This window comes from Schistocerca piceifrons, chromosome 2 (genome assembly GCF_021461385.2).
Source record: "Schistocerca piceifrons isolate TAMUIC-IGC-003096 chromosome 2, iqSchPice1.1, whole genome shotgun sequence".
NCBI classification, from domain to species: Eukaryota; Metazoa; Arthropoda; class Insecta; order Orthoptera; family Acrididae; genus Schistocerca; species Schistocerca piceifrons.
The window spans coordinates 577,967,545-577,992,458 of NC_060139.1; the positions used below are offsets into that span (position 1 = coordinate 577,967,545).

General features: G+C 36.5%; 1 protein-coding gene across 1 annotated transcript in view; it reads left to right on the plus strand.

Annotated features, from left to right (window-relative positions):
• LOC124777773 (cytoplasmic dynein 2 heavy chain 1) overlaps positions 1-24,914 on the plus strand; it is an 829,086-nt gene that overhangs the window by 689,758 nt on the left and 114,414 nt on the right. Inside the window, exons 58-61 of the mRNA XM_047253283.1 lie at positions 9,245-9,403; positions 9,949-10,188; positions 10,263-10,418; positions 13,861-13,980. Coding sequence (XP_047109239.1) covers positions 9,245-9,403; positions 9,949-10,188; positions 10,263-10,418; positions 13,861-13,980 — 675 coding nt within the window. The remainder of the gene's footprint in view (positions 1-9,244; positions 9,404-9,948; positions 10,189-10,262; positions 10,419-13,860; positions 13,981-24,914) is intronic.

Below are 24,914 nucleotides of genomic sequence, written 5' to 3' on the forward strand. Positions count from 1 at the left end.
TCTTCTTGCAACTTATGAATGGTGTATTCTCTATTACTAGCTGAAATTTATTGCAGAGCTAACTGAATCTTTCTTCTCTCCCAAACCTACAGTTTAATCCATATTCTCCCGTAACTCTTCTTTCCATTTCACTTCACTGACTCCTGATCCACCTAGTTTCAGCCTTTGCATTTCCCTTTATGATTTTCTGGCCTTCATGTTATATTCAGACCTCTGAATGCTTAATGTTTTCCTTTCACTGCTTTTTCATCCTTTTTCTCATAGTCACCTCCCCTTAGCAGCCTTCTCTTGGAGATCCAATTGGGACAATAATATTGAATCTTTTGCCAGTGAAGAGCTCATCCTCACACTTCTTCAGTTGTCGGCAACGTATTGTGTGGATACACTTTCTTTAATGGACTCATTTTTTTCTGCACATCTGTGCTATTGATCAATACTGATTCTAACATCTCTTCCACCCTGAAAGCAAGTGGGTGCCCTGATCCTTTAGTGTTTATCTTCTTCCATTTTGTCAGGATGCTGTTAACGATATAAAGTAGATTTCTTGTATATGAAATCATCACAGACAACTATCATTATTACCGCATGATATTTAGAAAATAACCCAGGAGATCAACTGACATTTCAACATGGGCCTGCAAATTACTAATCATGGCTAATCATTATTAATCTAGGCCATAGGCTCATATAACTATAAGGAGTAAGAAGTGCACTGCATTTACACATGAAGAAGATTGTGTTCTGCTGTAGGTGGGATATGTAATTCAAAATCTGAAAAAAAAGAAAAAAAAATACTTCTGCTAATATTATTCTGAGCCTTCACATGATCTATAACTTAAAGATTTCATTGTGGTGTGTATTTCCCTTGTGCAGCAATCAGGCTTTAAATGTAATTGAATAGAATCAAAGAGTACTGAGATATATTCCTGTGAAATCCCCTCCAAGTTGTTTGTATGCTTGCATCAAAAGTAGTTGCTGGAGAGCCATCTTACAGACATATTTAATGGGTAATGTGAGGTGAACGCACAGGCCGGTGATTTTACCTGTCATCTTCAAAGATGGATTGCACATTACTCAGTGCATGTGGCTGAGAATTGTCCTACTGAAATAAGGCGTATCATATTGTCTTACAGAGATTCAGTAATTCATGCTTTAAAATTTCGGTGCTGTAGCAGTTACTGTTAAGTTCTATCTCAGTAAACTGGAATCCAGATCATATGCTGAATCCATTGGTGCCCCTACCCAGCAAACATTGTGTGTTTATTCCGTATGGTGATAAACAGTGCAGGATGCCAGATTGAGATCACTGTGGTAACAAGTAATACAAAAGCAGCCATTAGTGTGTGACACATTAAGTGTGATTCATCCAAAACTGCTATATTTTGTATCTCAGCATGGTGATGGTGTTCATATACCTGACCACTGATAATTTATAGACAATGAAAGCCAACACAATAGCTTGTGTCTCTCAATAGATGCCGTTGCATTATCAACACAAAAGAGATCTACCCCCTTACAGTACTCCACTTTCAAACCAAATTCATGGATGAATCTGTACAATTACTATGGTCATATGGACTAGATGGCTGTTGTCCCATTCTGTGGTTACCTTGCATTCCCTGTACTCTTCCATTACTATATACAACTTCATTATACCCACAAGTTCCACATATGTGTCATAGCAGGCTGTTCTGAATGTGCTTAAATGTCATGATATGACAAAGCCACATCCCTCAGACCTATTTTTGCCCCATTTAACTCCAGTATGCTGACATACCCTTGGATATCAGTAGGGCACATGCTTTCACATTTCTCTTTCGTTTGATGGCTGTTTACTGACTAAACTTACCATGTAAGAGAGGACGCTGCTGATTATATGTGTGCCATCCTTCTGCAGACTTAATTACTTATAACTGGCACAATACATGCAGCTTTAGACCAATATTGTGTGTGTTCATTTTTGACATTCTTTTCAGTGTTGCAGTTTTCATAAATGTTTGTCTAATGAGTTAATGGCTCACAATAAGCAAATTTATATACCTAAGAATATTATTGATTTCATCTACATAAAACCAAATTGCCAGTATTACTTAGTTTATTACTGCTGTCCTGCGAATTTCAGGTGTCAAGATTGATATAATATCTATGCACTGTTTCTTACCATTGTAAGTAGTGTAATTCAGCCCTGTCTTGTGTGGGAGGGTTGCATGGAACAGAATGTACATATACTCAGGCACAACCGAATTGTGTCTACCGTCTGGTTAGCAAGATGTATGAGACAGGCGAAATTCCCTCAGACTTCAAGAAGAATACAATAATTCCAATCCCAAAGAAAGCAGGTGTTGACAGATGTGAAAATTACCGAACTATCCATTTAATAAATCACAGCTGCAAAATACTAACGTGAATTCTTTACAGACGAATGGAAAAACTGGTAGAAGCTGACCTTGCAGAAGATCAGTTTGGATCCCGTAGAAATGTTGGAACACATGAGGCAATACTGACCTTACGGCTTATCTTAGAAGAAAGATTAAGGAAAGGCAAACCCACGTTTCTAGCATTTGTAGACTTAGAGGAAGCTTTTGACAATGTTGACTGGAATACTCTCTTTCAAATTCTGAAGGTGGCAGGGGTAAAATAGAGGGAGCGAAAGGCTATTTACAATTAGTACAGAAACCAGATGGCAGTTATAAGAGTCGAGGGACATGAAAGGGAAGCAGCAGTTGGGAAGGGAGTGAGACAAAGTTGTAGCCTCTCCCCGATGCTATTCAATCTGTATATTGAGCAAGCAGTAAAGGAAACAAAAGAAAAGTTCGGAGTAGGTATTAAAATCCATGGAGAAGAAATAAAAGCTTTGAGGTTCACCTATGACATTGAAATTTTGTCAGAACAGCAAAGGACTTGGAAGAGCAGTTGAACGGAATGGACAGTGTCTTGAAAGGAGGGTATAAGATGAACATCAACAAAAGCAAAACAAGGATAATGGAATGTAGTTGAATTAAGTCGGGTGATACTGAGGGAATTAGATTAGGAAATGAGACACTTAAAGTAGTAAAGGAGTTTTGCTATTTAGGGAGTAAAATAACTGATGATGGTCGAGGTAGAGAGGATATAAAATGTAGACTGGCAATGGCAAGGAAAGCGTTTCTGAAGAAGAGAAATTTGTTAACATCGAGTATTGATTTAAGTGTTAGGAAGTCGTTTCTGAAAGTATTTGTATGGAGTGTAGCCATGTATGGAAGTGAAACGTGGACGATAAATAGTTTAGACAAGAAGAGAATAGAAGCTTTTGAAATGTGGTGCTACAGAAGAATGCTGAAGAGTAGATGGGTAGATCACATAACTAATGAGGAGGTATTGAAAAGAATTGGGGAGAAGAGGAGATTGTGGCACAACTTGACTAGAAAAAGGGATCGGTTGGTAGGACATGTTCTGAGGCATCAAGGGATCACCAATTTAGTAGTAGAGGGCAGCGTGGAGGGTAAAAATCGTAGATCAAGAGATGAATACACTAAGCAGATTCAGAAGGATGTAGGCTGCAGTAGGTACTGGGAGATGAAGAAGCTTTCACAGGATAGAGTAGCATGGAGAGCTGCATCAAACCAGTCTCAGGACTGAAGACTACAACAACAACAACAACAACAACAACAACAACATGCAGTAGTGTGTAGCATCCCATTATCCTTGTGACAGTGGCAATATAGTGTGGCATAGAAACCACAAAACACTGAAAGCTCTGATCAATTACTGCTGAGTTGTTTCCTATAACTCAAGGATAATGACCAGAGAATAGCTGAAGGTGGTGCATTCTCTTGCAAAAGTTGCAGCTTATGGGTGAACAGATGGATGCACATGGCCAGGTTGTAGGCTCGTGTATTCCTTGTGTTTGACAGACAATGGCAAAATGATCTGATTTCATCCCATGTAAACATTTTGTTGTAGTGAAATAAAATTGTCAATTACACACATTATATTTATTCAGAGATAAACTGCATAGACCATCAAAGCAGTAGTAGAACAACACTATAACAACACTTTGATTGTCTTTTTAAATAACATCAAAGACAATCTAAAAATGTCACAGAGATGGAATGAGTGGAATAAATAAAGGAGCTCTTGTCCACTTGCCTATCTCTTAATACCCCCCCCCCCCCCCACATGATAATATCTAAAAGTAACCACATATATCATTTTGAATGTAGCATGTTCTTACCATGAAGTTCATGAATATTCTGATTCAGTGGCATTGTTAACAAGCCTGCTTGATTTTTATCCATTGAAATGTATCGAAAGTCAATTATTCAAATGTGTGTGAAATCTTATGAGACTTAACTGCTAAGGTCATCAGCCCCTATGCTTACACACTACTTAACCTAAATTATCCTAAGGACAAGCACTCACACCCATGCCTGAGGGAGGACTTGAACCTCCGCCGGGACCAGCCGCACAGACCATGACTGCAGCACCTTAGACCGCTCGGCTAATCCCGCGCGGCTAAAGCTATTACTATCTCCCTGATGAAATGATATTTTATGGCATTATGCTTTGTTCTTGATTTGTCTATATGCTTCTTGGGGTGTATGATTGCTTCTTGATTATCACACCAGCAAGTGTTGATTCTCTAATCAGTTGTTTAAAGTTAAGGCTATCCAGTAATTCTATCGTCCATACAACCTCTCTTATGCAGGTTGCCACTGGCCTGTATTCTGCTTTCATTGTGCTAAATGCAACTGCAGTTTGTTTCATACTCTTCCAGTACACCGGAGATCTTGCCAGTAATATTACCTATCTCATAATACATTTGTGATCATCTACACAAGTATCCCAGTCAGCATCAGAAAATGCTTAAGTATTTGGCCAGTGGCACAATATGTGAGTTTTTAATGTGATCTTTCTTTCGTACGTCTTACTACCCTCTTTGCTGCATTCCAATCGCTCATATTAAATTTTGAACAATATTTTTGATAACTTTGCCACCGAGAAAGCCATGTCTGAGTCCTGTGTGGAAGGTAAAGTAGTCCACCAATAATCTCACGATATGGAAGATTTTTAACTTCCTCATCACACTTTTCCTCAAGAAGATTTGATTTTATTTCCACTGGGCTCATGGCACCCTTAGCATTTTGAAGTCTGAATCTGTCAAGTCATTGTTTAATATACTCCTTCTGAGAAAGACTAATTGTTCCATCTCGGCTATTCTCAAATTTCACTCCTAGCGTGTGACACCATACCCATGTGATTGATTTCAAAGCAACTTCCTAAATGATTCTTTACTTGTTGCCTCATTGCTTCATTCATTGCAAATGTAAGCATATCATCCACATATACAGACAGAATAGCTTTCCCTTCCTTTCCACTTAACTTGTACACACATGGATCTATATCATTTCGGATAAATCCAAGTTTTTCTAGTGAGTTATTTAAATGACTACTCCAGCATTTGCCACTTTTTTTCAGTCTATATATTTACATGTTTAAATTGCAAATCAAACTTTCTTCATGAAGCCTTCTGGCTCATGCACATATACCTTTTCCCTTAATTTGCTGTACAGAGAGCACTCTTCACATCATACTGATCGATATGTCAGTTTTTTTCAACACTTGCTGCTATCAGTGGTTGAATTGTCTTGAAATTTGAAACAGTATCATAAGTCTCATTATAGTCTACACCTTTTACTTGGCTAAATCCCTTTGTGACTAAACGAGCTTTAAAAATCTGCTTCTCACCAACTGTCTTTTTTTTTAATACCCATCTGTTCTTCATAGGAATTACACCAGGTAGGAATCCAACCAGTTTCTAAGCACCTCATCCAGTTTCTAGGCACCATGATTTTTCAAGGAGTTAATTTCTTGATTCATTACTGCCTTATCAGAAGTAATTGCTTCCTGATACATTTATAGTTCGTCACTGTTGCTTCCTCACATGATGTTTATTTGTGCTTTGTCAGCATAAGTATTCTCTTTGGAATGAAGTGTCTTTGGATAACATTTCCTTAAACCAATTTTTTTGTTTGTTATGTAATTTGTTTGCCTGCATCTACTTCATGAAGTTTCAACATGTTCCACAAGTTCCTGATTACCTTTAGTGTCTTCCAAATTTTCCTCCTGATCTGAGAAACCATAAAATTCATCTTCAGTGTTAGAATCTTTTCTTTCACTTTGCCTTTCATCTTCACTACTGTTTACTGTAGATTTCAATAAATTCTTTCTTTTTCTTGTTTTCATTATGTGTGCCGCAGTGTACATCTGCTCATCCCAAGAACTCTTTAGTAAATTACTTCCTAGCAGTTGCGACTTTTCCATATCGATTAACATTCTGCTGAGCTGTTTGGCTACACCGTCTTGCTACAGTGTGAATGTCATTGCTATGCCAAATTCTTCAGATTCACAGAACTGTGATCATTTGTGCAAACAGAATCCTAGGCTAATGTGTGTTTAGATTCTCTGCAGGTGTTTTCTGGTGTGTTTTTCTGTTTGAATCTTTCATTTCTTGATTCTTCAAATGCTTCACCTGTATTTTTAAGGAATGCATAAATATGTATGTACTTGCATTATCCATGATAGTCGTTAAATATCTATTGCCTCCTACACTTGCAACATCAACAGGTCCCATGAGATCACTGTGAGCAAGTGATACAGTTTTTCGAAACAGATTTCATGTTGATTTACTGACCACACAGCTATCACATGGGTTTGTTTCACCTTTTTCACAGTCGTGTCACAGGTCTGCTTCATTCCTAATCATGTTGCTTATTGTACACTTGATGATGTGCATCATTTGACAATGTGATATTCTGTTACATTCATTATTCCTCAGTATGTTTGTTGTTCTGTCAACTGTACATGGCTTTATTCATTATTTCTCAGTATGTTTATTGATCTGTCAGTTGCACATGGCTTCATATTTATGTACAGCGTGTATCAATAAGAATCATCTGATTTTAAAATATCATAACTAATATGCTACTTAAGATATGTGCGTGAACAAAACACTGCTGGAAAGAGCAAACTCTCAAGTTTTACATGGTTCCCGCTAGGTATCAGCAGCGTGCACCCACTTCAGTTCTAATGAAAATGGTGTCAGGACAACATCTAATGTTCCAACGATTTGTGTGAGTGTGGGTATGGGTTATACTGATTTACTGCCCCAAACCACATTACACTTCTTTACGAGGTGACTTACTTGGGGTTTGCAGCCACTCTTCTTCACTGGATAACTGGCTGCTGGAAAATCTCTTGACTTCTTCTTCATCTAATAGAGCTAGGTACAGGAACTTTTAAGCCTCTTTCTACTTATAAAATGAGTAGACATACAAACTTTCCTTTTTGTCAGTTAATGATGTATTTGACTTTCATGCACAATATAATTCACACTTTCAACATACATATGTAACTTTCTGTAAGGACCTTATACCGTCAAACATTAGAAACAAAATGACTTACAGTTAAAAGAAAGTTGGCTTAACTACCATGCCTTCTTAAAACGAATCAGAAAATATGTCTTGCCTCTACGAGGGCTGAGTCAAGGGTCTACAAGAGTACTTTTTCAACTGTTCTTGTTTCACATAATAATACACAATGACACAATAAACTCAGATCAGCATAAAAACTCCACGGTTCTTCCTTACACACACACTAAAACCTCTGTGAATTGCCCAACAGGTACTTGTTGGTGCTGCCTGACCGCTGCGTCTACTATCTTCCAGCGACTGATTTTAAACCTGCACACACAAATATCTGATGTGCAATAGGTAGGATTTTACCATCCCGCACTTGTATCTAGAATATCATGTGTTTGAGATGGTAGAAGGCTGAGTGGTTCTAGAATTTACATGGAAATTCTCGAATCACTACAAACATTTTATGTTCTACATTTTGCGCAGTGCAGATCAGTAATAACTGTTCTGTGTGAATTTCGTGCTAGGTATGGTGTGGATCCTCCTACAGCACAGAGCAGTAAATGATGGCATGAACAATTCTGAGAAACAGGTTGTTTGTATAAAGGCAAATCGCCAGCCATCCCCAAGTGTCCGTCACAGAAGTCGAACACAACCGCAATAGTTTCACAGGGAGTCCACAGAAATCCATTCGCTGTGCAGCTTGTCAGCTCAGTATTCCTCCAATGTATTCTGTTGTGTTTCGTGGTCAGAGGTGGGCGAGTGTGGGCAAGTTGCTTTTGTACTCCGTAATGAGTAGATGATTCTGGATGTCTTGCTCTTTGCATGAATTGGCATGTGATTTTCTACTTTGTAGCCCATTTATTTTCTTTTATAATCTTCAGTACTTACCAGTGACCTAGTACTGTAGCTTATAGCAGTTGACTGTGGAGGATTCAGTTTTCCCTGAATCAAGATACTGACACTGATCTTTGAAAGGCTGACATGTAAAATTCTCAGCGCATTCACACAAAATACCATTTGATAAAATGAGCTGATTTTATGCATCTCACCCCCCTTTTACTCATCTGTTTCCCTCTTAAACAGTATTACATTTGATGAGACCTTAGCCATTTGACACGCAGAACAATTTGATTTGCCGTGGCAACTCCTGTTCAGTTGCTATGATTCAATTTCAGCTTCAAACCAGTCTTTGAACTGAATGCCACCACCACCACCACCACCACCACCACCGACAACAACAACAACAACAACAACAAGCTGGCCATTCTCCAAATAAATAAAATTAGTAGTACCATTTTGTTATACACAGTCATTAACATTTGGCCAAACTGATAAATTTTACTACCAATTTCATTATGACTTTGTAATTCGGTGGTAGCAGTATTCTTAAAAATTCACAGGTTGATGTCCACTTTCCTATGAAGAAGAAGTTGGGAAGGACATAGGATAACATGTAAGCAGACTGTGAAATATTAATTCTAAAAAATTGCAAGATTTCTGTCTATTACGGGAATTGCAGTAAATATTAATTTAAAGAAGTTTCAAGATTCTGTATCTTACAGGAATTACAGTAATCTATATGACCAACAGAATGCAGTCTCTTTTCACCTAGACATATCTTGTTTTGTGGTATCAGCTGAATCCGAGAATGTGCATGAAATTTTGAATTCTTCAGAGAGGTGGTAATAGATAAAGATTATTATCTAATCTGCAACTGTAGCTTCCATCTGATTATGTTTCCATCAAATACTAATAAATGTTATTCACACATTAGTGTATTGCATTTTAGACTGTCAGGTTTTAGGTAGTGTTTTTCTCACCTCTTGGAAAACTTTATGATACAGCTTCTTGCTGTGGCTCTGCAACATGAGAAACCACACTTGGAAACTCGCCGTAGTGATCTCTTAAGACAAGAGGAAGACTTCAAAATGAAATTGGAGAAGCTGCAAGAAGAGTTATTACAAAGACTTGTGTGTGCTGAAGGAGACATTCTGCAGAATGAGGTGTGTGACATCTGATTTAAGATCGTAATAGTGTCCCATTCATTAGGATGTTGGAATTTACTTTTTACCCAAAAGTGATAACAACATTACATTGATAAAACTGAAACTAAATGAAACTGTAGAACTTTTCCAGTAATTTGGGGAAAGCATATTTGTGCCATCAGTTGTACTATTTTATGTTTATCCTCTACCAGTTTCAAATGTTACAATCATCTTCAAGGAAAAATACATTGTACATTAATGGATCAACCATACATTTCTATCATATATGAGCCTTGCAAATGTAAAATGTGCCTAACTGTCATAGTAGTCTCTCTTAACACAGTCAATTTAAACACGCTGTGCTTTGTCACAATACATTAAGTCCTCATATGCCAGATGCTGCCTTTCTTTTCTTCCCTACATTATTGCATAACAAATCTATGGTTGAAACACTGTACAGTTCAGCTTACTTTATGAAAGATGATTACTCTTCCCTCTTACAGTTTTATGTGGTCCACTTTCTTGGAATGCTCATCAGGTCTTTTTGTTATTAAATTTTGCAGGAACTTCTTGCTTCACTGAATGAAACAAAAGCCAGCAGTGCAGCCGTCAGGCAGTCTCTGGTGGAATCAAGTGCACTACAGCATGAACTTAATAAAGAATGTGAAGTTTACAAGCCTTATGCTGAATTTGGAAGTAACTTGTTCTTTGTTATAAACAGTCTTGGAAAAGTTAATAGTATGTACAAATTCTCAGTGGCTTCATTCAAAAGACTGTTTCAGAAGGCATTAGATATGCTTAAGGTATTTCAACTTAAATATTATTTTCTAATTTCAACCAGTTGAATTATTGACTGCTTATTAACTCCAATTTATAGGAAGAAAATGACATAGATCAGAGACAAGAACACCAGAAGAAGAATCTGCTGCTCCTGACATATCAACAAGTTTCTCGCAGCCTTTTTAAGTCAGATCGACTGATGTTTGCTTTGCATTTAATACACAGTTTGTTTCCCAGTGAAATACCAGATGATGTAAGTACAAATATATCATTACTATAATATTGTGTGTATTCATAATTCATATGTTTTCTAGGAGATGTTTCCCAAAGGCAAAAGGGCAACAAATAAAGCCCAAATAATACCTCTCTATTTCCATAAAACTGATCCTATTGAAAGTAGTAGAGCATTGCATAAGCCTCCAAATCTGTAATTACCTATCAGCGAATCGCATTTTTAATGTGTCTCAGTTTAGTTTCAGACCAAGCTTACCAACTGTGAAAGCACTTGAACATACTGCTTTTTCACTTCATCTTAATATGAGTCCAAGTTGTATGTAAATGCACCACTGTGGGCTTTAGTAAAGATTTTGATTCTGTCAGTCCTATAATTTTATTTACTTATTTATTTTAAAAACCATCATACATAGCATGTTAAATAAGTATTTCAATTCATGCTGCATTCATTTTTCAATTTTCTTCCTCTTCATCCACATTCATTTAATGTTTTTTGGTCTCTGCTTATGGAGATGTCTGGTGTTATGAGGTTTCCTTTCTTGTTCATCCTGAACACCACTTGCTGAATTTTGTTCATAAATTAATTCCTGTGCTGATGTTTGCTTGTTTGAGGTCAGTTAGTGTCCAAATATACCACGCTGGTTATTCTTTCAGCTTCATAATTTTAATAAAGATTTGCTTTGTCAGTCTGTCATCACACATTGTTGACAAAAGTCTGAAGAATGACAGTATTCTTTTGTTCACTGTGTGAATTGTGTTCACTAGGTGTTTGTAGAATTCTTTGTTAAGTCTTGGCCTATAGTATTCTGTTTCTCTTGTCCTTGGGACAAGTAACCCTCTAAGGAGTCTTCTTCCTTTTTTTATAATTTTATTTATGTTATTTTTTCACACTAGTTTTAGCGTTACAGCGACATACAGAGCTTCAGGCCTCACTGTTACATTATGAAGTTTAATTTTTATGTCCCATGATAAAGCCTTCTTTCTGTATATGTTTCTAGTGTTCTGTAATACAATGTTTACCTTATTCTCTGTTATCTATAAACTTTCCTTCTTTTTGTTTTTACTGCTTAGCCACTCACCTAAATACTTGAATATAATTTTATTAAAAATACATTCCTGCTACGTCTATAAAGGCACAGAACTCTCTCTGATTAAATCTGAGCCAAGTGACAGAAAGCAAATAATGCATAATAACAGTTCAAACATTCTAAGTGTCTTATTATGAATTTTACAAGGTTCGGTGGCTGGAACTTTGTTGTTTATAAAAATGTAGATGACACTATCTTTGTTACTGCTGGGAGATAATCAGAAGCTCTAAAGCAAAAAAATTGATGAACCTGAAATTTCTAATATGTATTTGGGGCAAATGAATAGCTATTTATTCATTTAAAACTGTGAATAATTTTTTTTAGTCTGCACTTAACAGCAGTGATGATACCTCATCTATATTTCTTGGCAATTACCTTGATCCAATACTAACGTGAGAAAACCGCACAAAATGTGTATGTAGGCGAGTGTGTCATACCTTGGAACACTTTTCGGACTTTGGGTTCTAGTCAGCCCTGTGTCATAAGTTTAATATATCTTCTTATTCCATTTTTAAATAATAGCATTCACTTTTTGCCTGCTGCTATTTTCTCCTGAAATTACGAAAATTAATTCAGAAGAGTAAGATCTCCCAAATGTGCAAAAATGTTGAAAGGTACAACATGGTCGTGTACCTAGGAATAAATGTTCTACTGCTATTTAAGAGTGTTGCAATTGACAAAATCTTGTCAGTCTTGCATTTAATAGTCTTACCAGTTACGTTATTACTCTACTGCATACCAGGAACCTGTAAGTGGAAGCAAATTAATATTATAAAAAATCAGTTACAAGTTAAAAACAATTTGAAATAGAAGCTATTGAAAACAAAAACAAAATTTTCATTTGCAAGACATATTAATTCACTAAGACATAGAAGAAACTCAGATCATGTACAAATATCTCATGTTCCACTCCCAGGAAAGTATTTATGGTAAGCTCCATCCTTCATCAGCAAAACCATTATGTCAGCGCTTGCTTTACAGTGTAAAGATGATTCATGAAGAAGACATTTTTCTTTTAAAGGAGAAGTGATACATGTTGTTGCAGTGTGCAGTGTAGTTTGCAAGTATCTAAAAGTATACACCATAAAGAATGCAGTCAGTACTATTATTATAAACATGGTTTTGATGAGTGGCTAGCGGACATTGAGAAATCAGAGGCATATGTTGACAGCTCTTCTCACTTTTTCTTTCAGTGGAAATTCATCACAGTTACATTTTGGAAAAGACTTCATCCATTCAGTCTTCTCCTTGTGCCCAAACATTAATGTTTGTGGTTTGTAGTCTGTAGATGGGTGCAATATATGATTCATGATTTCTTCAGAGTGGCAATATTATAAGACAGTGTGTGGTGGGATGGATGGAGGAAGACAGAGGCAGAAAATGTGAGGAGGGGTTGGGGAGGGGTGACTCGTAGCTCAGACATAGGCAATAGGATTGTGAGATAGTAATGCAGGAAGGAGAGGCAGCAAGTTCAGGGGTATCAGAACTGGTGTGTTTTTTGTGCGGTGCACAATGAAAATGTGGAGGTGTGACTTGGGAAGGTCTGAGAGGACAGAGAAAGAGGAGACTGTTAGGTAGAGGTTGGCAAGCAGTGGGGTAGCTGAGATTGAGGCAAAGATTATTATGGGAGTGAAGGATGTGCTGCAGGGATAACTTCCATCTGGGTAGTTCATAAATACTGACTCTGAGGAGAAGGATCTAGATATCACAGGTTATGAAGCAGCCATTGAACTGAAGCATGCTGCGCTGGGAAGCATATTCTGTGACTGGGTGGTCAGTTCTGCCCTTGGTCACAGTTTGGCAGTGGTCATTCATCCTGGTTAATAACTAGTTAGTGGTCGTGCCCATATTAAAATGCTATGGGCACACAACTAATAATAAAACAGGAGTGTGCAGTGGAGGGTATCTAGTGACCATTATCTGTTGACCCAGTTGAAAGATCATGTATTACATCAGATAAAAAAGATTGTGTGCTGTGAGTGCATACTTTCAGTACACATACTGGAGCTTCATCAATCCCTGCTGACTTTTTATTTTTGTACTTTTTATTTCCATACAGTTTTACTAACTTAATGCTCTGTACTGGATTGCACCATCATTGTATGTATATTTTTTGCAGAAGCTACATCATTTCTAGAAATATTTATCTGAAATACTGGAACAGAAATCAAACAATTTTTATTTGCACTCAAACATTTATTGACCTATATCAGTTGTCTAGCCTTTTCTTGTTTTATGGCATGCTGGGCAACTTTGCTTTTGTTCAAGACCTGAAATATTACTTAATTGCAAATATATCAGTGTATTTCTGCTTGCAGAGCACCAGCATATCAACTTGATATTAGAAATAACATTTTTTGTTATGTGTTACAGGAATGGAGTGTTTTTCTGGGACAGCATTTGTCTGTGATAAGAGCAGACTCTGGTAGTATTGGTGGTGAATTGCCAGATTGGATAAGTAAGGAACAGTTAATAGATGTTTACACAATAAAGGTGGGCATTTTTTTAACAATTTTACTATTTCCTTCAGTTTTACAAGTCCTGTGTTTTAATTTAGAACTGACTTTACTTTGCCACATCCTTTAAAATGTTAGCAATTGGATTTTAAATGTAAAGATTTTATTTATCTGTCATAAAATGGTTGTTACAGAAGTCTAACTGTAAAATCAATAGTTTTTGTTGCAACATAAAATCATGTAGTGGTGCTAGCTATAACTGTCATTCATTGAATCTGTGTTATGCACAACTATGTGCAAGCTTCTTTTTTTTTTCTTCTTTTAAATTATGTCATTTAAATATGACATTTACAGTGTGAGAGCTCTGATCATTATTGTATCTATAGATTAGATTAGAGTAGATTAGATTAGATTTTCGTTCCATAGATCTGTGCTGAGGAGATCCTCGTGGATGTGGAACATGTCAATTTTTTTTTTTTAAGCTGAAATAACAATACTAATAGGATGGATATATACAATACATCATTTGTTTCTATTAAAAAATTCGTCAATGGAGTAGAAGGAGTTGGCCACTAGTAAGTCTTTCAGGCTCCTTTTAAACTGATCTTTATTTGTAACTAAATTTTTTATGTTTACTGGCAAATTATTGAAGATGTGTGTTCCTGAGTAGTGGACCCCTTTTTGAACTAAAGTAAGTGCTTTTAAGTCCTTGTGCAGATCATTTTTGTTCCTGGTATTGTATGTATGAACTGAGCTGTTTGTTGGAAAAAGAGATATATTATTTAGGACAAATTTCATTAATGAGTAAATATACTGAGAGGCAGTAGTTAGTATACCCAGTTCTTTGAAGAGGTTTCTACAGGACGTCCGTGAATTTACTCAACAAATAATACATATTACACGCTTTTGGACTCTGAAAACTTTTGTTTGACTTGAAGAGTTACCCCAAAATATTATACCATATGACATTATGGAATGAAAGTAGGCAAAGTATGCAAGCTTTTTCATTTTTATGTCGCCTATGTCTGCTAACACTCGAATTGCAAATACAGATTTGTTGAGGTGTTTCTGCAGTTCTGTGGTGTGCTCTTCCCAACTGATTTTATCATCAAGTTGTAATCCCAGGAATTTAAAACTGTCAACCTCTTCTATCTGCTCTTCTTCGTATTTTATGCATATGCTGGGTGGAAACCTCTTACAGGTTCTGAATTGCATATAGTGAGTCTTTTCGAAGTTTAATATCAGTGAGTTGGCTTTAAACCATTTATTAATATCCATGAAAATATCATTAGCAGATCTTTCTAGAACTACACTTGACATAGTATTTATTGCAATACTTGTGTCATCTGCAAACAAAACGAACTCTGCTTCTGACAGTGTAACTGATGAGAGATCATTAATGTACACAAGAAAAAGCAATGGTCCTAAGATGGATCCTTGTGGGACACCACATGTAATTTCTTCCCATTCTGATGATGACTGATGACTTAATTCACTAGTCCCTTGCGCTGACACCCTTTGTTTCCTGTTAGTGAGGTATGACTTGAACCATTTTGCAGCACTGCCCGTGACACCATAGAATTCTAATTTACTTAAAAGGATGTTGCGGTTCACACAATCAAATGCCTTTGACAAATCACAGAAAATACCTGCTGCTTGTAATTTTTTATTTAATGAATTAAGTACATTTTCACTGTAAGTGTAAATAGCCTTCTCGATATCAGAACCCTTCAGAAATCCAAACTGTGTTCTTGATAATATGTTATTTGTGGTCAGATGGTTGAGCAGCTGCCTGTACATTACTTTTTCTAAAATTTTTGAGAATGCTGGCAAAAGTGAAATTGGTCTGTAGTTTGATGGTATCTCTTTATCCCCTTTCTTGAATAGAGGCTTAACATCTGCATATTTTAGCCAGTCAGGAAATGTCCCAGTTATAATTGACTGGTTACACAAGTAATTTAGAATTGTACTAAACTCACAAGAACATGTCTTAATTAACTTTGTTGATATTTCATCGTACCCACTAGAATGCTTTGTTTTTAAAGATTTTATTATGGAAGTTATTTCTTTTGGTGAAGTGAGTGATATATTCATGTACTTGAAGCTATTTGTGAATGGTAGTTTCAGATATTCAAGGGCATTATTTACTGATCCTGAAAGTCCCATTCTATCAGTAACGGATATAAAGTACTTGTTATATAGATTTGCCACACTATGCCCATCAGTTACGAATGTGTCATCTACCCTTAGTGCTATTTGCTCCTGTTCCTTTCTGGTTCTACTAGTCTGCTCTTTCACTGTATCCCTTATTGTTTTTATTTTGTTCCCTGACATTGCTATCTTCTTCTCGTAGCGCATTTGTTTAGATGTCTGAATTACTTTTTTTTTATGTTTTACAGTATTCCTTGTATTTAGCTAAATCATCAGCATTGGAGCTATTCTTGGTTGACATATACATTTTCCTTTTTGTCTTACAGGAAATCTTTATTCCTTGTGTAATCTGTGGCTTTATTATAGACTTCTGTTTAATTTGAGTAACTTTTAGAGGAAAACAGTTTTCAAACATGGTACTGACATTGTTTATGACTGTGTTATATTTTTCATTCATGTCATGAGCACTATAAATATCTTTCCAGTTCATATATTTGAGCAGTTTTCTGAAACACTCAATTTTTGGTTGATTGACTACTCTCCTGTACTCAGATTTAGCAGTCTTGATAATCTGCTTAGAATTTACATCTAAAACAAGGAGCTGCATGTCATGATCTGATAGTCCATTTATAACTGGTTTTATGATATGATTTTGTTCCTTTGATTTGTCTATAAAAATGTTATCAATGGCTGTCCTTGAGGATTTAGTGATCCTAGTTGGAAAGTTTACAGTGTGAGTTAGATTGAAAGACAACATTACTAACTGCAGTGAATGTTTACTGGAAGATTGCATTAGAAAATCTGTATTAAAGTCACCAGCAATCAAAATTTCTTTGTTTCTTCCTGTTAAATAACCCAAAAGAGCTTCTAGATGATCTAAGAATAGATTATAATTTCCTGCAGGTGCTCGGTAAATAGTTATTATTATATAGGATCTGTTATGGAACTCTACTTCTGTTGCACATGCTTCTAGATGCTGCTCTAAACAGAATTTATTAATGTCAATGTTCTTGAATTTATGGCAGTTTTTGATAAATGTGGCAACTCCTCCTCCATCCATATCTACTCTGCAGAAGTAGGAAGCTAGCTTAAATCCTGAAATGTCTAACATATCTATATCAGTGGTCACGTGATGTTCAAAGAGGCAGATTATGTCAATTTGGTTAGATGAATTCAGTTCATCGATACAAATGAGTAGTTCATCAACTTTATTTCTAAGTTCCGGAATGTTCTGGTGTAATAAAGATAACTGATACTGCATACTAATGGGATTGTAACTGCTTTGTCGAAGATGAACTGGCAGTTTCTGATTACTTTCTGTTAAACACTGTTTAAATGGAGGCTGTATGATAAAATCTGACTCAAACTGAGTGTGTCTGCCAATCTCTCTTAAAACTCGTTTTCTTTCCACCTTCCCTATCCTAAAAAAGGCATCCCTCTGACACCTGTGACCACTGGTATTTTACCACTTGTGCCAGTGTCCCCCCTTAAGTTTTCTGCAATCAACCCAGACAGTTTTCCCTTCCCTTTCCTATTGAGGTGAAAGCCATGCCTAGTGTAGTCCCACCTATCGATAGCATCCACAGGAATTAAACCAATATGGGACCCTATATCCGTCCTAAGCAGCCACTCCAACTACAAGTTCACCCTCCCTACAGAAGAGTTCAAATGAGGTCGATCATGGCGTCTCAACACAGACACAAATCCCACACTCGTATGCTTCGTTGCTGATGCTATCATCACCAGGTCACTCTCTATGGAATATTCAGAGTCTCTGTCAATGCTATTTCCCGGACCACCCACTATAACCACGGCATCCTCCTTCATGAAATCCTTGCATAAAGCACCTACATCCTCTGTTACCTGACCCAGATGTGCACTAGGCTTGAAAAAGTTTGTGACCTGGTACTCTATACTGAAATGCATCACTTGTGGAAAGTGTCATTCTATATAGAAACTAATTCATATTAATATCAGTTACACAATTTACTTTTGCATATCAAAAAAATTCCATCACTTACACATACTTACATTTTCCTGTAGCTTTGCAGTAATATTTTCTGGCAGCTTTGTATTTTCTCAAATTCTTAGCTTATCTTGGTATTTACGTTTCTTTAAGCTGAGAGAGGTTCATTGTTTCACACAAAATGTTGTTGCTACTGAACCCAAAAATAAATCAAGACGTTTCACAAAATTGTTATACAACATATTGTTGGCTTCCACCCTTTTGAATAATATTAGTGTGTATTTATACAGAAAAATACAATTACTGCCCATTTGAGACGAGCACAGTCGAACAAAAATGATTATATACACTACAGGCAGAATTGTTGAAGAAGTGAGTGCACCAAGAAAAGAAGCCTCCCATCTGACCAGGCACCATTTGCCAAATAGTGAACCCCCTACCTATTTAAGGCTTCAAAGTTAACTTGACCCACTGTGTACCAACTTACAGCATTATTTAAAATCTGACTTTTATCATTTTAATCAATTGCAAATACAGCACTTCAAGCAACAAAATCTTTGACATTTCACAGTTTACAAAAATAATTCTCTTAATCATTGCATACACATTGAAAATTGTCTTCATATTAGTCACATTGCCATCACATTTGAAAATTTTGTTTTTACTAAGTACAGGGAATCAAACAACAGTCTTATTTACACACTCAACGTCACTTTTACAACCTGTACACATTTCTTCACCACATAACGTACATTAACTGTAACTTCTTGCCCTTCTTTCTCGTTCTTTATAAACCAATGTTTGTTTGTTTATTTGATCATTTGTTCATATTGTGTGCACTGCCATAGTGTTCATGTGATTATGATAAAACTTTGTCAACTTATTGCTTGCACTTGTACAAAGGTTGTAGGCATAGTATAATTAACTTACAGTAGGTGGCACATGAGTCATACCATATCTGAAAGAGCATGGAACATTTTGACGATATGTTCGCCATCCAACCTGAAAGATTTGTGGGAAAAATTCAGAGAGGATTTGAGAGAAAACACTTTGCACTATGTTCATACCATTAGCATTGGCAGTTCCATCAATTTTTCAGACAATATTTTCAATCAAACTCTAATCAAAATCGAGGACATATGCTTAAATGTCAGCAACAAAGAGCTCATTTATGGTGTGTTTGCACCAGAACATTCTGCATTTATCCTTTCTGATCACAATTTAGTGAGAGGACAGCAGTATAATGCCAATGATTTGCATGCGTTTGTTGAATCTAATGAACAACTCTTGTGTGCAGAACAAACATTGGCCTTCAAGGCAATTTCAAATGCCATGTCAAATGGCAGAGGTGATTTGTTCTTCCTTGATCACCTTGCGGCACTGGAAAAATGTTCATCACCAGTTTGCCATTGACTCACATTTGATTTCGAAATGAAATTGCTTTAGCTCTTGCTTCATCACATATTGTGGCTACATTATTAGATGGTGGATGAGCAGCGCATTCGGTGCTCAAATTGCCATTGGATATACATTTCTCAGAAGCTCCAACATGTAACATTTCAAAAGATGTAGCATGGCTAAAGTTAAAAAAATTGTAAGGTCATGTCTGGGGCAAATGCAACATGGCTTATAAGAAATTACTTGGTGCAAGTGATTGAACTCTTAAAGATTTACGATCAAATGAATACCCATTTCTCATTTTATTATCTGGTGACTTTAGACAAAATTTCCAGTGATACTTACATTAACACCAGCTAATGAGCTTGATGCCTGCCTCAAAGCATTGCATCTTTGGAGATGTGCAAAAATTCACATTAAAGGCAATTATGAGTGTACATCTGCAGCACAATGTGTTGGCAGCTAAATTTGCAAAACAGCTATTGAACATTGGTGAAGGAAAAGTAGCAGTTGATGCCACCACAAAATGTATTTCATTTTCATTGAACTTTTGTTTATTGTGTTGTCCATCAAACATCTGATTCAGAAACTTTTTCCTCAAGTTGTCATCAATTATAAAAATCATAAATGGCTTCGAAAATGTGCTATTTTGGCAGCAAAAATCACTGATGTCAGTGCAGTCAACCAAACAATTCAAGAGGAAATCTGTTACCTACAAATCGATTGACAGCATTGTGAATGCAGGCTAAATTGTTAATTATCCTCTCGAGTTTTTAAATTCATTGGAATCTTGCTGGTGTGACACTGCACAAATCTTCATTCAAAGTTAGTGTGCCAGTTATCCTCTTGCAAATCATTAATCCAGCCCGACTACATAATGGAACAAAACTTGCTGTGAAGAAACTATTGCTGAATGTCACCGAGGCAATTTTTCATGATGGAATGTCAAAAGGAGAAGATATGTTTATTCCATGCATTCCCAATGTTCGAACTGACATGCCATTTGATTTCAAACAAATGCAGTTCCCTATTTGACTTCTATTCTCAATGATCATCAACAAGGCACATGGCCAGTCACATGAGGTGTGCAGATTAAAACTAGGAAATCCATGTGTTTCACAGGGCCAGTTGTATATTGTATGCTCACAAGTCAGACAGCAAAGAAATTTATTTGTTTTGCTGAAGATGGAGAAACAAAATATACTGTCAACCATAATGCACTTGACTAATAAAGTCAGCAATATAAAATGAACTCATTTACACTTCTCCTTTATATATAATTCAGTTTCAACAGATGTACTCATTATCAACAACAAAATAAATATCATTCTTTCTATCATTCCTAATTAAATAAGATATCTCTTTCATATTTCAAATGATATTATCACAATTATGTTTTCTGCGGCAGCAACATGCTGGGTACCAACTAGTGTGTGTATAAAAGAAATGGCATTTGGCCATTCCCATATAGCCATCCATCATGTTTACAAAGTATCTTTGTTAATGATTATCCTACTTTATGCCTTTCATTTACCTCATTTTTAACTAAGCAAGATTTCATCCCTCTTTAGCAATATCCTTAACTTTTTCAACATCTTCATTTACCACCTGCACACATGCAACTTAGCTTAATTTACATCAGTCTTAATTAAGTGATTTTTCTTTACATCATTATTAATTACAAATGACTTGCCTTCCTCAACTTTACATTCCAGTACAATATTATTGACTTTGTCAACAATTGTACTCACTGCTTGCCCATGCTGTACACCAAAGTCATCAAAGATAACAGTATTTACTTTAAAAGTTTCCTGAATTATCCCTACATTCTTAAGATCAATATTGTATTTTTGTTTTGTATCAGAAAACAGTTGATTATCATCATTAGACCAGAATTTATTGACCGCTTCTGTAGTAGCCTGACAAGATTCAACAAGGTCAACTTCCATCTGCATATTACAATGGTTTTGAATTTCATTTTGCTGAAGCAAATATCATTACCAAAACTACGTAATTTTGATTCTAAACTATCTTTTACATTTTCTAATTTACTGTAAACAATCTTTCACTGAATCTATCTGTTTGTCCAAATTTGGATTTAAAATATTAATGTCAGCGTTAAATTCTTTTTTTATAGTCCTTACTATTAAATTCTGTTTTAAGGCTATTACTATTTGTGCCCAATTTTGTATTTGAACTGCCAATTTTACTATTATTTTTGGCCATTTTACTATTATTTTTATCTATTTTCAAGTTTAGATTACTGATGTCCCTTTTAATGTCACTTATGAGGTGGCTATTACTTTTGCCCATTTTTAAATTTAAACTGTCCACCAGACTTTTCTTCTATACAATGTGTTTCTTCATGCAATTCAGGTATAGTATTAACCTTTTCCATTGCATCGTAACTACTTTCTTCGCCCTTAGTATCACAGTCCTCAGGAGGTGAAGGTCTTGAAATCTCATCAATAACCTTAATGTTACCTGTGCTGTCATAAAATGTTGAATCTATCTCTGATTTACATCTACTGTCTTCCCAAGGGTTATTTTTAAATAGCACTTTTCCCCACTGATTTCTGCTCCCTTTTTACCAACATCAAGCACACTGTCTTCCACAGTTTTATCACTCATTCTGAAAAGATTGTAAGTAACACTTGGTAACATGAGCACTTGACCTTATATTTCTACTGAGTTGGTCACTGCTATGTACACTGCTTCATATCACCAACTTCAACACTGACTGCATTTTCTTCTATATTTCACCTTGGTGTGTTTACATCTGAACTTCTAGCTGTTTCTACTATTTGAACGTAGGTAATTTTTCTAAGAGGTGTTCAGCCATTACTTAGAAAATATTCTATCTAGGTTCGAATATCAGGAAACACACAATTTGTGTAAAACTTTTAACTACTAAACATGTGCTTAAACTCCTATGACAACAGCACATGCATAGATAAACAGAACCAGTAAGTCTATCAGCAAAGTGATATCTACCAGCCAAATGCTAACAGAGCTTATTTGAATGGTTCGGTGGTCTCATGCTGGAATACAGCTCTGAAGATCTTTTTCTTTTCTTTTAATAGGAAAACATTTGACTGTGTAGTCTGGAAAAAATTTGTGGCAGGTGCTTGTAGAGTTCGGGTCCCACCACACTTGACAGCAGTGATCATAAGTCTGTACAGTAATCACCTCGTAGCTGTGAAGATGAGTGCTGGCATGTCTGATTTCTTCAGTGTATCAAAAGGTATCAGACAGGGTTCTACATCTACATCTGCATCTACATCTATACTTTGCAAACCACCAAAAATTGCATGGCAGAGGATATGTCCCACTATACCAGCTATTGGGTTTTTTGCCTATTCCATTCTCTATGGAGTGTGGGAAGAATGATTACTTGAATGCTTCTGTGTGTGCTGTAATTATTTGAATCTTGTTCTCACAATCCCTAGTGAGCAATACGTAGCGGTTGTAGTATATTCCTAGAGTCATCATTTAAAGCTGGTTCTTGAAACTTTGTTAGTATAAGTTCTTGGGATAGTTTACATCTATCTTCAAGAGTCTGTCAGTTCTGTTTCTTCTGGATCACTGTTACACTCTCCCATGGGTCAAACAAATTTGTGTCCATTTCTGCTGCCCTCCTCGGTATGTGTTCAATATCCCCTATTAGTCCTATTTGGTTCAGTTCCCACACACTTGAGCACTATTCAGAATGGGTTGCATGAGTAATCTCCTTTGTAGACTGACTGCACTTTCTCAGCATTCGACCAATAAACCGACGTCTACCACACGCTTTACCCACAACTGAGCCTTTGTAATTGTTCCATTCCAGATCCTTACCCAAATAATTGTATGAGTTGGCCAATCCTGACTGTGACTCACTGATATTATTGTCAGAGTATACTATGTTTTTTTGTTTTGTGAAGTGCACAATTTTATGTTTCTGGATATTTAAAACAAGTTGCCAATCTTTGCACCAATTTGAAATCTTATCAAGATCTGATGGAATATTTATGCAGCTTCTTTCAGACAATACTTTATTATAGATAACTGGATCACCTGCAGAAAGTCTGAGATTACTAATAATATTGTCTGCAAGTCATTAATGTACAACATGAGCAGCAAGGGTTCCAACACACATCCCTGGGTCACACCCAAAGCTCCTTCTACATCTGACAATGTCTCTCCATCCCAGATAACATGCTGTGTCCTCCCTACCAGAAAGCCTTCAGTCTAGTAACAAATTTCACTTGATACTTCATATGCTCAAACTTTTGATGATAAATTGTAGATGTGGTACTGAGTCAAATGCTTGTCACAAATCAAGAAATACTGCATCTGCCTGTCTGCCTTGATCCAAAGATTTCAGTAAGTCGTATGAGAAAAGTGCAAGTTGGGTTTCACATGATCAGTGTTTTTGAAATCCATGCTCATTGGTATAGAGGCCATTCTGTTCGAGATACGTCATTATGTTTGAGCTCAGAACATGTTTCAATATTCTACAACAAATGAATGTCAAAGATATTGGATAGTAGTTTTGTGGTTGGTTGGTTGTGTGGGGAAGGAGACCAGACAGCGTGGTCATCAGTCTCATCGGATTAGGGAAGGAAGTCGGCCGTGTCCTTTCCGAGGAACCATCCCGGCACTTGCCTGGAGTGATTTAGGGAAATCACAGAAAACCTAAATCAGGATGGCCGGACGCAGGATTGAACCGTCATCCTCCCGAATGCGAGTCCAGTGTCTAACCACTGCGCCACCTCGCTCGGTTAGTAGTTTTGTGGATCGCTTCTACAATCCCTCTTGTAGACAGGTGTTACCTGTGCTTTCTTCCAACTACTGGGTACAGTTTTCTGTTTAAGGGATCTATGTTAGATTATAGTTAGAAGAGGGGCTAACTCAGCCAAAGGTTCAGTATAGAATATGACAGGATTCCATCAGGACCTGGAGCTTTGTTCAGTTTCAACAATTGCAGCTGTTTCTCAACATCACCACCACTATCACTAATACTTATTTCAATAATCTTTTCAGTGGTACAAGACTTAAGCTGCGGCAAGTATCCTGTGTTTTCCTTTGTAAAGGAACATTTGAAAATGGGGATAAGCATTTCAGCTTTTGCTTTGCTACTCCCAATTTCAGTTCCTGTCTCATACGCTAGGGACTTGATACTAACTTTGGTGCCACTAACAGCCTTAACATATGACCAGAATTTCTTTGGGTTGCGTGAAAGATCTCTTGACAATATTCTGCTAAGGTAGTCACTGAAGGCATCATGCATTGCTCTCTTGACAGCCAAACGTGTTTCATTCAGCATCTCTTTATCTATAACCCTATGGTTTGTTTTACACCTATTATGCAGTAATCTCTCTTTCTTTTGAAGTTTCTTTACAGTTACCATTGATCACAGAGCTTTCCTCCCAATATGAACTGTTCTACTGGGTACATATCTATCCAGTGTGTGG